This window comes from Lycorma delicatula, chromosome 12, assembly GCF_047948215.1.
Source record: "Lycorma delicatula isolate Av1 chromosome 12, ASM4794821v1, whole genome shotgun sequence".
NCBI lineage: Eukaryota > Metazoa > Arthropoda > Insecta > Hemiptera > Fulgoridae > Lycorma > Lycorma delicatula.
This window is the reverse complement of record NC_134466.1, coordinates 7,749,673-7,766,492: the sequence shown is the minus strand read 5'-3', so window position 1 is coordinate 7,766,492 and position 16,820 is coordinate 7,749,673. Positions and strand designations below refer to the sequence as shown.

General features: G+C 31.7%; 1 protein-coding gene across 2 annotated transcripts in view; it reads right to left on the bottom strand.

Moving 5' to 3' along the window:
* LOC142332710 (ATP-binding cassette sub-family C member 4-like) overlaps positions 1 to 16,820 on the bottom strand; it is a 208,788-nt gene that overhangs the window by 43,657 nt on the left and 148,311 nt on the right. For both annotated transcript variants that reach the window (XM_075379285.1, XM_075379286.1), the window contains exons 17-19: positions 10,599 to 10,737; positions 5,850 to 5,929; positions 1,491 to 1,641 (exon numbers count right to left, since the gene is read on the bottom strand). In XM_075379285.1, the coding sequence (XP_075235400.1) occupies positions 1,491 to 1,641; positions 5,850 to 5,929; positions 10,599 to 10,737 (370 nt within the window). The remainder of the gene's footprint in view (positions 1 to 1,490; positions 1,642 to 5,849; positions 5,930 to 10,598; positions 10,738 to 16,820) is intronic.

Genomic DNA, 16,820 nt, shown 5'->3' with positions numbered 1-16,820 from the left:
TAAGATAGCAATGACTGAAAAAAATTAATTCATTGCTAAATCCAGTGCTTAATACAAACAACACAGCTGTTTTTTCAGCTACATGTTTTGACCTGCACAGACACGATTAATCTTGTCCATGAAGGCTCACTCTTCATTATTAAATATGATGTCACAACACATGACTATGATATGATTTAATTCTTTGTCTAGTATTGTTTATTTATAGCTTACAAATTATGTTAACAAAGTTAAACGATAAAAAATGAGCTAACAAAATACAATATAGGAGTTTAAAATGCTAACTATACGTTGAAGAATGGAAAAAATCCTTTTATTAAAATTTAAAAATTTTTCAAAAATGGTGGGCGATAGAAAAATTCCGAGTTCATATTCATTTTCAGCATCAAAAAACAGATTGAAATCATGTATCGCATGTTAGGAAACAAAAATTATGTTTATCAGTGCAATTATAACCCTTCCAAGATTCTTTCCCCACAAGAAAATTTTTTATTTTCGTATATTCTTTTCATTCATAAAACATTCAAATATTCAGTTTTGATTACTTATGGCTTGTATCCTAAAAAGATTTATCATATAGGCCTGCAATTCTAGTTATCAAAATTATATAAGTATATGTAAGTATCTACATCAGGAAAGAATGTTACTTCAGGGCAGAAGTTATTTTTGAAATAAAAACAAGAAAAGGTTGTTAGAAAATGCTTGTTTTTTCAATTAAGGCTGCCAAAAGATTTTACTTATACTTTTGTTCTGTAGATAATATAATACAGTACTAGTTTTCTCAATGCTGTTTGCAATTTTTATAAAAAAATAAATATTACTAACAGTTCTTGGAACCATTAAAAAAATAATTTTTATGTCAAATAATATAAAAATAAACGTTTTTTAACCATATTCAATGTTAAAAATTTTTTATCTTTGTTGTTATGTGATTTATAGAGTAAGAATTAGCATGAAATTTTTCAACAGCCTTAATTCAAAAACAAAGCATATCTGGACTTATGTTTATACTTTTTTCTTATTTTTAACTGAAAAATCACCTCTCAAATTAGAGACCGTGCCTAGTAGAACACTCTGTAAATATCTTCGAAAACAAAATAACTTATGGGTCAGAAGAACATGCACATGATAAGCATGGCTACAGTAGAACAAACGTTAATTTTTATATTATGTATCAATCATCCCAAGTGTGGAGATGCATTTCCTCATTAATAAGTAAAAAAATAAATAAATAATTTTGTCGCCTAACAAGGTACCAGAAAGTGTTAAATAAATCCTTAATTATATGTTACAACAATTGAGATTTAAATACATTTTATAACATACAATACAGACTTTCATTTACTACAGACATCAAAACCAGTCCTGATCACAGAGATATGAAGTTTTACTTTAAATAAGGTGGTGATAAAAAATTAGAATGGCAATAGATAACAATTTATATTCTATAGATGTAGAATGAATAAAACAAAAAGAAAATTGTTCCTTACTGACTCCTTCTAAACGTTTAATACTTCTTGACGTTCTAAGGTAAAATCCTCTCATCAAATAAAATATAAGAATTATGATTAATGTAGGAAGTAGAAGCCAATGATTTACAAAACCAACTATGCCGATGATACCAAACAGACATAATGCAATCTGTGAACATTAAAGAGAAAAAAGTATATAAAAACAGAGAACTAAAATTTTATTTTAATAACAAATACAAGATTCAAATAAATTGCATGAGATTTTGCGATTACAAATATACTAACAGCCGAGAGAAAATATTAGAATGGAAGATAATGTCGTCAACCTGAAATATAACAAATCCCTTCAGGATTGTCTCGGGTTGAACATCAGAACTCATTCCAATTCTTTATCTAAATAATAATCTCTGGAGCTATTCATTATTAATTATTGAAAAAGCTGGTACAACTTATGATTTTAGGGAAGAAAAGAGCCAGACTAATATTCAGAGAGCTGAAATGATGAAATATTTCTGGTTACGCCCAGAAAAATATGACTATCTTAAAATAAATGAGTAGTCAATAATTTTTCTTGCAAATGTTGGCATACATACAAGAATCAAATTTTATTTGCCTACCGACACTACTCATAGCAGTCACCTTTTGTTGAGATCCTTATATTGTTATTGTTTACAACATATCAATATTGTAATGTTTTAAAATAAATAAGACAATATCGACAATGAATATGATATTTGGGAAGTGATGTGCTATTGGGCATTCAAAACATGGTATCAGCTGAAATCTGTAGGCAATTTTTGGTTCTGTACAGTAATAATGAATGAAAGATACACAAAAATAAATTGGGATGTATTAAACCATATGTGATGAACAGTGCCCTGAATAACCTTCATGCATTACCAACCCCTGAAAACGTGTGCTGGTGATTATACAAACAAAATGTTGAGTAACTATCTCAAATTTGGAACTGATTTTTCTAGATATTTCTGAGTAGTTTTTTTTGTAATATAATCCACGTTGTAATTTTCAAGCTACAACCAACAATTACAGGAACAACCTCGCTGCAAAACATTGAACTTGCAAATGCTATCAAAAATTTATTATACACACACAATAGTATGATGCTGTAAGATAACACCATACATCCACACTCCCCAGGTACGACGGCTGAGAGACTTTCTAGTGTCACACTAGGACTTTCTAGTGTGGACACTAGGACACGCTTCTTAATTGCTAGGAAAATTCAGATGGAATATTTTCAGCCAATTATCATACAGTTTCGACTTGGAGTGAGCTTGCAGCTATTTTAAAAGTTGAACAAATTTTTGTTTTTCAAGCAATGCAAAAGCGATAACCGATAAGATGATAAAAGCTGTCAAGCAATGGTTAAATATATTAATGGCAAAGGAATATGACAGTAATTGAAAACTCTGGTTTCTTATATCATAAGTCTAACTTTTGGTGACAATTATATGAAAGATCAAGGAATATTGCTTAGTAAAAAAATGTTTGATTGTAATATTTTTATATTATGCGCTCTTTTATAATCAAACAGTCTTTTCTTTTAAGATAGCTCCATTTTTATGTTTATTATTTAAAAATAAAAAAGTAGTTTAGTCATTAATATGTGATTCTCAAACCCTACAGCACAAGGAAGCACAATGCTTGATTGAATAGGCAATTTTTCATTAAAATCATATCCTGTAAGTTAACAAAACTACGGATTAGTACAGATTTTATTTATTTTTTTTTAAATTTAGAAAATCTATTCTTTAATATAAGCCGGTTGGCTTTGATAGCTATAATGTTGATTACACCTCAATAAAAACAGACACAGTGAGTCTTACTATAATGCGAAGAAGTTATAATTTTGTGGTTTACTCAACTTAAAAACCACAGCAGCATTGAACATGAAGCTTGGCATACTTATTCATTATTGCCGCTCAATCTCCCATGAATAAATTATTAATTGAAATCAGATCCTTGAATATCAGCTATCATAATAATGAACAGCATTTGATGCCAATTCATCCATATCACAAATAAAAACTGACTTCATATAACGAATAAATAAGGAATATGCATCAACAGAAAGATTACTCTAATATATTACTTTAATGATCAATTTTGGTTCTTCCACTTACTAACTCCTTTACCAACTGGAGCTACTGTTATCAATATTGGAGGATCTACGATACATTCAAAACTTCTATTGATTATGAATATGAGCAAATTTAAGAATTCAATCCTTACGTCCTAATTCATTTTCAAGAAGACACGTGCAATTGTAAAAGTCTTATCATAAATTAAATTAGTATGATTGATTTTTAGTCTTATGAAGAAAATCGATTTGAAATGTTGAAGCAGTAGGTTAATGAAGCAAGACCAACTATTTGGAGAATGAGCAAATGTTTCCCTTTCTTTGAGACAAAAGCATATAAGCATATTTCACTGGTCTATGATAAGCCATTGTTTAGCAGTCAAACGCATAGTAATTAATTCTTTTTAGAAGGGAAAATACTATTTTCCACATGCTTCCAAAAATACTCTTTTCTAACAGTCCCATCTAATAAGTTTCTAACAGTTTCTAATAAGTCCCATCAGCTCTTTTTTAAGATATATTCAATAGTATCAGCAATGCTGAATGCACTACTCATTACAAAATAATGATTTTCAGTATACAGAGTTTTACACATGACAAGAAGAATCTCTATAGTGATAAAATTTGCCTTTATGATACAAATAATGCCAAAGATTATAATTCCCAAAAATCAAAAGAATGTGAAAATCAACCCTTTAATCCAGGCTATTTGTATTTGGATGTAATGTTGCATATAAATCTTTGGTGAACGGAGCATTGGGGTATATTGCAGACATTATTTTGAAGGGAATCATAGACAGTTTGATTAATTTCCAAGGGCAAAAATAATTTGATCTGAAACTTATATAATTCTGTGTGTTCACACAAATTCTGCTGTCCAGTACTGGAATCTGAATAGCAGAATTTGCATATTCATCCATAATTTCAAAATTTATAACGCAGTAACATTTTTAACAAATTCAAAATTCACGAATTATAAAAACAATTATTTTAAAGTAATTATAAAATTAAATACCAACGGAAGATGTGGGATCCCGCAACAACAGGTTCTTGGAATTAATATGGTAAGTTTAACTTATCTATTTACTGTGTTTTGGTGGTTTAAATTTCATCTAATATTGAAATGTATATATATATATATATATATATATATATATATATATATATATATATATACATTTTACACACACACATTTAAGGATTGTTTGCACTTATTCAGAATAATACATTTTGATTAAAAGATAAATTTTATTGCTTTTGTAAAATAAAACTAATTGTCCTTCAGTAAGCTATCAAACTCCAATATTCCTATCATTCATAAATTATCTTCCTCATCAACTTCAAAGTCTATAAGCTCTTCTTTTGCTGGTAATTAGGTAATTAAAGTGTTTAAATTGATTCTAATGTGTGTAAAATTTTAATTATATGTATGTAAGAAAAAACTTGATATTTTATGATATTTTTTACGACTTTTTTTGAATTCATGCAAAATTTCAGATAAAGTGGTCAGTAAATAAAATTTGTAAACCAACTAATCAAAGAAGTGAACCCCTTTGTAAGATACATTATATAATTTCTGGATCATACTATATCAGGTTAAAGATTAATACAAAAAATTTTAAATATCTATTTCCCAAAGCATTTTTTTCACTTCAGTATTTATAAAAAAAAAGTTTGAAAATATAATCAACACAATCTAGAATAAATTTTTTCCAAAGAAATAACAAAGTATCAAAGAAAAAAGACTAAGAATCATTTATCCAGACAAAAAAATGAAAATTTATTACTAGTATGAAGTTTAGTTTTAGTTTATTAGATAAAAATAATCAGCAGATATAAAAGAATTATTAAAAATAAATAAAATAAAAAAATAACAAAAAGACAAAAACTTATGAAGTCCTCAAAAGATTCTTCCTATATTTATAAAATAAACTGTAAATTAAAAAACAACTTAATTCAGCAATTAATTTTTTTTTATATAGAAATTATTTTTTATTTCTATTTTTAATTAATTCTTTTATAATGCTGATGATTTTTTTCAATTGAAGATATATGTTTACGATGAAACAGCTTAACACAGCTTATATAGCATTTTATTTTCATTTTCTATAACCTCTGTTAAGTATTTCTCTTTGTTATTTTTCTACAAAATTATTTAGTACAGTTCTTTCTCAAACTACAAAAAAAATTCCTCAACAACATGAGAAATTATTCTAGCTTGTGTTATTTGAATAATCTAATAAATTATGAATTCCAAAATATAACCAAGCACTTACAATACTGCAATCCACTATAGCAACTGGTAACATCTCATCAATTAAACCTATATCTTTTGAAAATCGATTAAGGATTCGTCCTGGTAACAAACAAATAAAAATAATAAAATATTAACCAATATATGTAGTAATGTATAGCACAAATTATTTAAAAGATCACAGAATAGTTGATTATATTATGTCACATAGAATCATACTACGCAACGAAGGTTTTTATCCACAATCAGCTCCTTTCTGAATTAAAGACACTAACTGTGATAGTTTAAATTTGATTTTAACATAATTTTGATAATAATTTTTCTATTTTTTATTTAATCTATCAAAGTACACAATTTTTTCAAACACAGAACAAGACACAATAAATGAAAAAAATTTTTAAATAAAATTTACACTAGAATCCCCCGCACAATAAAAAATCTGATGTGGATACCACATCACTTCCTTGGACAACACATCATTTCCTTTTTTTCAACAATTAAAGTACATATACACATTTAAAAAAAATTAAAAGTACATAAAATTTTATTTCATTAATAAATTCCAATTTTTTTTTATTGTTATTATTGTATTCTGATTTGTATCCTCTGACAATATCAGAGGAGTAATGAACTAATAGACAAGAATTTTTTGCAATTTATTAGATAGGGTATATATGCCTCAGTGTATATATTGCTCTCATGATGTTCTAGTTTTCAGTCACTCTGTAGTTAACTTTAATGTAGATAAAATTAAACAGAAATTCCAGAATAATTAAATGAAATTAAACTACAAAATCCAAAAATAATATGATTCTAAATTATAATTTTCAATTAATTTAAATAATCAGATGTTTCACCAACTCTATTACATATACATATATGTAATAATGTCTATTAAATTATATAAATACATTTTTAAAAGTACATAAAATTTTGTTTCACTAATAAGTTCTGATTTTTTATTTTATATTTTTTTATCAATATATTTAATTTAAAAAAAAAAGTTAAAAAAATAAAAAAGGAGATTAACTCTGATTTGAATCGATGCGCCTTTCCCTTAAAGATTCAAATATTTCATTAATTAAAATTTCATTTGGCTATAACTCTGGATGCAATGAAAATAAGTACCACTTGTGATATATCGTTAAAAGCTCTCAGTGGGGGCTTATTGCAGTTAAGAAAACGTCCAAAATACATATTTTTTTGGATTTTGGGCTTTTTTGGACACTTTTAGTTTAGTCTATTGCAATCAAAAGGGGAGGTGCACAACTAGATGTTACAACAGTCCTAAATCCCAAATTTCAACATACTACAGCTAATCATTTTTGAGTTATGCGAGATACATACATACGTACATATTTATGTACAGATGTCATGCCAAAACTAGTCAAAATGGATTCAGGGATGGTCAAACTGGATATTCCTACTGACATCTGAAAACCGAAATTTTTCACAATCATAATACTCCCTTTGCTTCACACAAGGAAGTAAAAAAAGGATTATATAGGATCTGCATAGTCATTGAACTCACACATATGAGGTCTGTTCAGAAAAATAACCAAAATGTTTAATTATGCACCAACAGAGAATTTAGTGACGTGCGGTTGGCAGCACTGTGTTCTGCAAAACCTCCTCTGCAACCATATTTTCTTGAATTGTTGGTATCTTGTCTCGTTTTCATGTTATTTTTATTTGAGTAGTGTCAGTTGCATTTTTTTGTAATGCGTGATTTTCAGGAGCATTGTACAACATAAAATTTTGCATGAAAATGGGAAAACGTTCACAAAAACGTTTCAACTTGTGAAACGAGCTTAAAGAGATGATGCTCTGGGTCATACGCAATGTTACAAATGGTTTTCATGATTTAGAAGTGGTTGTCAGTAACCATCAACCAGGAAGGCCTTCAACTTTAACTGATGGCACCCGTGTTAAAAAAATCAATGATCTGGTGTGTACAAATCACTGATTGACTGTCAGAGAACTTGCAGAAGAGGTTAGTATGTCAACTGGATCATGCCGTGACAATCTGAATGAAAAATTGAACATGCATCAAGTTGCAGCAAAGTTTGTTCACTGAACAGCAAAGAACATTGAGAGAATGTTTGTCGGTAACTTCTTGAACAAGCCGATGACAATGAAACATTCATGCAAGGGATCATAATGGGAGATGAAAGCCGAGTTTACGGCTACAACATCGAGAAAAAGTTCAATCATCACAATGGATCGGCAAAGATCTCCACGCCCGAAGAAAGCATGTCAGTTTCGATTCGTTGTCAAAGTGATGCTCCCTGTTTTTCTCAATTTTAATGGAACTGTGCACTTTGAACTCCAGGTGAAACAGTAAACTGTGCATATTCGAGGTGTTTTACAACAGTTACAAGAAAAAATCCACAAAAAAAGACCTCATGGTTTCTCCACCAAGACAATGCGCCTGCACACCCAACATTGTCAATTTGTCAGTTTTGTGCCAAAAGTCAGACGGCTGTCCTTCCTCAGTCTCCCTACTTGCCAGACCTGGCTCCTTGCGATTTTTTTCTTATTTCCAAAATTAAAATCTGTGAAGAAAGGATGCTCTTTTGAGACTATTGATGACATTAAAGGAAATTCTTCACAGATCTTAAAGGCCATTTCAAATGAAGTTATTCAGGACTGCTTCGTGAAGTGGAAATAGCTGGGAAAAGTGTGTGAATAGGGGAGAGAAGTACTTTGAAGGGGACAAGGGCCAATAATCTGTAAGATTAATAATGAAGATTAGAAAAATAAAGTTTGCTTATTTTCTGAATAGACTTTGTACTTTCAGTAAATTACTCAAAAATAAAATATATCATATTTATCAACAAACATATAGAGGAAAAAACCATAAAAAATATACAAAAAATTAAAATATATATATATTAATTTTATTTTTCTAAAAAAATGTAGTGACATTTCTTACAAAAATTAAAAACCAAACTAAAAACTGACCGTTGATACCTATGATGGTTTCAATTTATTTTGTCAAAGAATATAAAACTTCTCTAACAGCAAGATGATTAATTTATCAAGAATAATATTTATTCAATGTTCAGAGAATTCCTACTGATAATGTATTTTATTAAGTCATATGTTAATAGTACTAGTAACTGAAATAATTCTGAAAATCCATAACTAGTTTCTAACCAATATTTTTTTAAATAGTAGCTGAATGGTGACCAAAATAGTAATGATCTAGTTGTAATTTTAGTGACATGCATATGCATGCTGCAAGAAATAAAATCATTTATATTCAGATTAGAAAACCTTATCTTGTGCAGTTCTTTAGGCATTTTACAGAAATGAAAATAACCTAACTACTGGTAAAATTCCTAAGCAACAGGATTATGATATAAAATTAAAGCATATTCATCAATGTGTCCAGATTCTGTCAATACCTATATGTGAAAATTAAAATTTTACCATTATAATTTTTATAGAAATTCAACATTCAAACTTTATAATGTATGAAGTAAAGTAAATTGAAAACCTTAAATATTTATTTATCTTCAGTTTTATTTAATAAAAAGTTCACGCACATCATTCTTCTGTGGAGCCTCTGTAGGGTGCAATATATGTGTTCCAATGCTTTAGAAATGTAGTGATACCTATAGAAAAAACCGTTTGACAATCATGCAAACCCTGCTTCACCACTTCATTGGACTTCAAAGACTTACTTTCCTCCTATCAACTCTCTGAGTGGTCCAAAGATATAAAATCACCGGGAACAAGGTCTAGGAAATTCATTAAGTGTGGAAGACCCCTTGAAAGATTGATCTTGGATGATTGTAAGAGTTGAATAACCAATACAAAATTAAGCATTGTCTTACAGCTTTAAATAGAAGTCTACGTCATTGGAGCTTGATTGCAGGAAATCCTTAGGTAGATCTGCATATGCTGCTCTATTACTAAATAGCCTTTTGAGTATGTAGTAATCTTGAATTACCCTTCCATCATCCCAGAAAAGATCAGCATAGCCTTTCCAACGGGTGTATAGTGAACGCTTTTGGTTTTGGTGAGGAACGATTCCATCATTCCTTACTGATTTTCTTGGTTTCTGGTCGGTGGAAGCGGTCCTAGGTATAAACACCAGCACGTCTCCCTAGAAAGCAATCGTCTTTGAATTTAAACCATCACAAGAATTCTTCAGGTATCAGCATATTCATATTTTAATTCAGCAGTCAACTGGCCTGGCATTTAATTACCAGAACATTATGTACAATACAGTATGCTGATCCATGACTCATATTATAGTGAAAGAATTCAAGTGTTCTTTTACTATATCTTAAATCGCTACAATAGTTTCTGGCATATCTACTCAATGTTCTTCAAGGCGAGTTCTTTTTAGAACTAATGCAATCTAGCAAAGCCCTGGTTCATTCGTGCACTTATTTTAATGACCAAACTGAACTTTCATTCATTGATATTTCACCCTTTCACTAAAAACAAACAACAAACAAAGCACTTTTGTTCTTTGATGAATGTTACAAGAGAAGCTCTCTTTATACAATTACTATACCGCTTTGGTATGTTGTAGCACTCTGCTACTTCCTACTGTTGTTACATTCTGTCAATTACTCATCAAACACTGTTAATAATTTAGTTTCAAATTTTTATTACACTTTTAAACTTTTGAATTTCTTCATAACAGTAATCATAGAAAAGCAACATCCCTTGTATTTTACATAACCTTACTGTTACAGAAACATCAACTGAATAAAAAAAAAAGCTTATTGAAAAATAATATAATATTACATACCTGATGTATTTGAATTAAAAAATTTCATTTTTGCTCTAGTTATCGATTTAAACATATTATCATGTAACGTTATTGAACATCTAACACACATTTGAAACATTGAAAAAGATCTGACTAATATTGTTACAACTGTTAATACCTGAAAAAAGCAATTTGCAAAATTTAAGCAATATTTATAACGTAAAAAAATTATACTTTATATTCTTCATAACATTCAAGTCATTCTTCATAACAGAAAGACCAACAGAGGATTTTCAAGACTAAATCTACCACTGAATTAAAAATACTATGACAGGACAATCCCTTTAAGTCCATGGGATTATACCAACAATATAGAATATAATATTCCTAAGAACAGTTATCAAAGTATAGTTCTCATACATGTGGTTGATAACCACATGTCAGATGGCTTGTGTCTGTTTATTACAGTATATCATTTCTATTTTTTGTATTAAAATAATAAATAAAACATGTTTTAACATTTATACAGAACAAGTTGTACAGATACTGTACTATCTACCTATGTTAAACTCTGTTATATCATGGATTTGGATATATCCCAAGAAAAATTAACTCCCAAACATTTTCATGAAAATTTTTATGGGAAACAATTAAAATTAAGAAACAGGAAAATGAAGAACACAGAATAACAAATTATTACTTGAGGTTTGTCACCATAGATTAATAATTTTAATTAATTAAAAGCCATAAGGATTAAATGATCAGAATGTCAAATAATAATAACTGATGAAAAATAATAGATGATGGAATAAAAAAAAAATAGGATGAAGATGAAAATAATAATGCAGTAACCGATGTTCTTTCACTACTTCAGTGATAAGAATAGAAATGGTATGTAAGTAGTTTTAAAGCATTGAAAAACATTATTTTAGTGAAAGTGATATAACTAGTCAAATTTTAGAAATTAATTTTGAAAAAAATATTAAATAGTGTACTTTTAAATAAATAACTTTTACAAAGAGTTATTGAAAATTAAAAAAATAGTGTTGCACAATTGAATTTTTTCAATTTTTATTCTTGAAAAATCTTCTTTTATTGTGTTTAATAGATTTATAAAATGTGTTTTAGTTAAATCTGAATTTTTTAACAGGCTTTAATAATACAAATATTTTAATTACTGAAATGTTCATGTTTGGATTATAATACCTAAACAATCCTCTACTTATTACTGAACTGTATTTTCATTAAATTCTTTTTTAAACAGTCTCACAGCATAAGAAATAATATGTAGACCATTATTGTACTCTATCATGCAGTGATTTCAGAAATATTTTTCAATTATAAGTGATATGGTAATGGCACCTATAGATGACATACCACCTAAAGATGACAGTGTCTCATAACCTTTCAAAAAACAAGAGTTTTAAAAAAATAGCGGGAATTTTATTTATTGCATTGACGACACTGATTCTTCTCCCTGGAGACAACATAACAAAACAATCAAACGCCATTTTGGTTTCCATAATACGGTCTTGTTTATGTTTGTGGTTGTATCATTTGCTGTTTTTCGCTTCAATTCTAGTGATTTCGTTAAGGTAAGTGTATTTACTATTTAAGTTTTTTAATCTCGATATTTATCGCAAAGATATACCTAAATAAGTTTTTGTCATTGTTAGACTTAATTTCACAACAAAGCGCTTTGCACAGTCATTTTGGTTATGGGTTGGGGTTGCAAAGGCGGTGTCATGTTTAGGTTCCTTAAAAGGCGCAGTTTCCTAAAGATGATCGTATTGTCATCTTAAAGTTTTTTAGCCCCGATTGATGCTTCAGTGCTATAGAAGTTAAAAAATAAAAAGAATATGTGGGATTTTTATTTCGGTGCAATAGTTGTCCAGGAACCTTAAGCTGACAGCTATGTCATCCTAGGTTCTTAGCGTGTCATCTTTAGGTTATGCATACGATCCCTAATTAACTTTTTATTTTTTTAGGTGAATGAAGATGATGCCTCCCACAAAAATTCTGCAGTATGATGAGGAAGTTATGACAAAAGCCCTGGATGACGTGATGCGTGGGGTACCTGTGTACGCGGCTGCTAAGAAGTACAAAATACCCCGCTCTACACTTCGGAGCAAGGTCAAAGGGATCAACCCAATATCAAGAAAAATGGGAGCCCGTACGGCTTTTACGGCCGATGAGGAACTGAAAATTGAGGAATGGGTCCTTGAATTAGCGAGAAAAGGATTTCCCGTTTCGAAAGAAACCTTTTTAATAAGCATGCAAAGATTAGCCGCTCAATTAGGGAAGGACATTTTCCGTGATAAGGTTCCATCCAAAAAGTGGTATGGCAGTTTTATGAGTAGACACCCTCGGATTTCTAATCGCGTTGCCCAAAATTTAACAAAGAGCAGGAGCTCAATAACAAACGAGCAATTAGACGGCTGGAAGAATGACGTTTATACGTATTTAGAGGGAAACGGATTGGCGAGCGTCTTGGATGACCCCAAACGCGTATTTAACGCTGATGAGACAGCATTTTTCTTGCAACCAAAGGCCGGAAAAGTTATGGCTGAACGCGGTTGTAAAAATATTTATCAAGCGGTTGGTAATGACGAGAAAGAGTGCATTACAGTTCTCTTTACGGGCAATGCTAATGGAGATCTTGCACCACCCTTGGTAGTCTTCCGTTATACGCGTATTCCGCTCCATATCACCGTAAATGTGCCCACATCATGGGCTATAGGAAAAAGTGAGCAGGGATGGATGACCTGCGCAATTTTTTATGAGTACATTGGAAACCAGTTCATTCCATGGATGGAAAAAGAAAAGATAGTGCGGCCAGTACTATTTTTTGTCGATGGCCACGTCTCCCATCTATCTATGGAGGTTAGTCAGCTTTGCAGCCAAAATGACATCGTTTTAGTGGCGTTATACCCCAACGCCACCCATTTGCTGCAACCGATGGACGTCTCCGTATTTCATACGCTGAAAGCTTCGTGGAAGGAGAAAGCTTTACAACATCGATTAAGCGGTGGTGAAGTGTCAAAAAGTAATTTTTGCGCCTTACTTAATCAACTTTTATTGGATGTGTATCGGTCAGAAATTTTGACAAATGGGTTCAAAAAATGTGGGTTAGTGCCCTGGAACCCTTTGGAAGTCACTGTTAGGCCTGGTGCGCCACCGAAGGCAACTGAACCCAATACAGAAACTAATTTGTGCTGTCCTAATTGTATTCCGTGGCTGAAGACAGTAATCGGGGCAGAAAAAATTGCTTCTTTTAGTGGGGATAAAGATTCCATCCCTGTTACCGACCATTCCCTGTACGAGCTATGGAAGAAGGTGACAACAGGATTAGAAAAAAATACTGTGACTATTTTGGAAGCCCCTTTAGCAAATGCTGTTGAAGACGGAATGGAAATTTCTGCTCCTTTGGAAGCCCCTTTAGCAAATGCTGTTGAAGACGGAATGGAAATTTCTGCTCCTTTGGAAGTTTCTGCTCCTTTAGATCCTGTTGAAGACGGAATGGAAATTTCTGCTCCTTTGGAAGTTTCTGCTCCTTTAGATTCTGTTGAAGACGGAATGGAAATTCCTGTCCCTTTGGAAGTTTCTGCTCCTTTAGAGGCTTCGGGTTCTTTAGAAGTTTCTGTTCCTTTAGAAGCTTCTTCTCCTGTAGAAACTCCTATTCCTTCTACATCATCTTATATCCCGTCGCCTTTTAAAAGATGCCTTTTCTGGCCAAAGGAAAGTACGGTACCGAAAAAGAGAAGGTCGAAGGAAAAAATCCTTTCGGTGATTTCATCCTCTCAGTGGCAGGAGTATCACCAGAAAAAGTTAGATCTGAAGAAACAGAAAGATGAGGAGAAACAAAAACGATTGGCGGCTAGGCTTACAAAGAGGCAAGAAAAAGAGGACGAGAAGTGCAAAAAAGCCGCGAGGCGCCTCTTGACCCATTCTAGAAAAACTAAAGAAAGTGAAGATTCAGATGCTTCATCAAATGACGAAGGTGGGAGTTTGAAATCGTCGTCTGGAGGTGAATGGGATGAAAAAAGCTCAGGATCCTCCGATAATGAGCTGCAAGCCCCAAGGAAGGGGGTTGGGGAGTATGTTGCCGTAAGATACGAAAATAATATTTTTCCTGGTAGGATAATCGTTGTCAAAGAAGATGGAGTCGTCGTGACTGCCATGGTGCGTCATGGGCGACTGTGAAAATGGCCTCAAAGGGAGGATCGGTTATTTTATGCTTGGGACGATGTTGTGGACAAAATAAAAACCCCCACCAAATTTAGTTCAACTAGGGAGATTTATGATGTGCCCCAAGTTGCAAATCTTTAATTTCTTTATTATAATTAAAATAAATGTGTTATTATTTTTGCTAATTTGGCTTTTTAATTTACACAGAAACCTATGTCATCTTTAGGCGCCGTCATTGTCATCTCTATGAACCGAACGAATTTTGAATGTCATCTATAGGGGCCAATTGAGTGATTAAAAAAAAATTAGTTCCATTACATCTATGTAAACGTAGGGCACTGAAAACTTTCTAGCTGATAGACAAATACTCAAAGCCTGTTTGAGCACTAACAGTCATGAAAAATTCTGTAATTTGTGGTTTCCACGGTGCAAGATGTAGAAAAAAATCCTTAATGTGTCATCTATAGGTGCCATTACCTTATTTCACATTTAAAAAATAGCCAATATTGGTTGCAACATGAGAAAACAATTCATACAGTGAGCAATGCCGCCAATCACTGTCATACGAGGGTTGTCTGAAAAGTTTTGAGCCTAACATAGAAAGATGCATTTTTTCTGTTAAATATGGTTTTATTCTTTCAACAAAGTCTCCTTTCAAGTCGATACACTTTTCCCAGCAATGCTCTAATCCCTTTAACCCTTCCAAACAGTAGCTGGTATCTTTCTCCACAAAATAGGCGATTACACATGCGATAACCTCCTCCTCATCCAATGAAAATCTCCACTTTCCTCCAAACGAAACTTTACAGTTAGGAAATAAGAAAAAGTTGCTTGGGAACAGATCTGGTGAATATGGTGAGTGGTCAACCGATTCAAAGGGCAATTCATGAATTTTAACCATTGCAAGGGCAATGGTTAAAGTGTGAGCAAGTGCATTGTCCTGATGGAAAAGCACTTTCTTCTTCTTCTTCAAATGTGTTTTTTTTTGCAATTTCTGCCTTCAGCTTGTCAAGTAATGATGCATAATACTGTCCCATTATTGTTTTACCTTTTAATATAAACAATATAATATATTGAGACAAGATAATCGATAAACAAAATTCAGTTACTGTCTCAAAAAACATCCATCACCTTCCCAGCCGATGTAACCATCTTCACTTTTTTCAGAGCGGGTTTACCCTTTGCAGCCACTGTTATGACTGTTGTTTTGTCTCAGGAGTATAGCAGTGCATCCACATTTCATCTAGAGTTATGAATCTATAAAAAAATCTGACTTTTTTTGCCTAAACTGCTCCAGCAGAGCCTTGGAAATGTTCATTCGAATGTGTTTTCGGTCCAAATTGAGCAAATGTGGTACCCAACATGCGGATAGCTTACACATATCAAATTCTTCAGTTAATATATAACAAACCCGTTCTTTCGATATGCCCATAGCCTCTGCCATCTCTCTAACCTTAATTTGTCAGTCATCCAGTGCCATTTGGAGAACTTTTTCGATGATATCGGAGGTGGTTGCAGTTTTTGGCCATCCCAAATGCTCATCATCAACCAAGTTGGTATGACCATGTTTAAATTCAGCTGCCCATCTTTTCACGGTGGCAAATGATGGGACAGAGTCCCTGTAAACAGTGTCCAACTCGGTTTTAATTTGCGTAGGCGTATTGCCTTTCAAATGCAAGTATTTAATCGTGGTACAATATTCTATTTTTTCCATTTTCACAAAACACTCACAATGACTTATCTCAAACGATTATCAAACAACAACTGAGCGTCCAAAATTTTAGCGAGTACCTTTCAACACATGCACAAATACATTCCCTAACTTCTGTTGATGAGTGTTGCCATCTTCATGTTGAGGTTCAAAACATTGCAGACAACCCTTGTACATCAGGTATGTCATAACAAAGGTCTTGTGATATGAAAAATATTGCATCTTGCAAATAATGCAAGTTTAATTTCACATTTGACAAAAACATCAAGAGGATTGTTTCTCTAACTTCCTTTACATCACCTGAATTCTTCATCTGGCAATTATGAATTGCAAATGTTTAACAATCTAAAATCAATTCATTT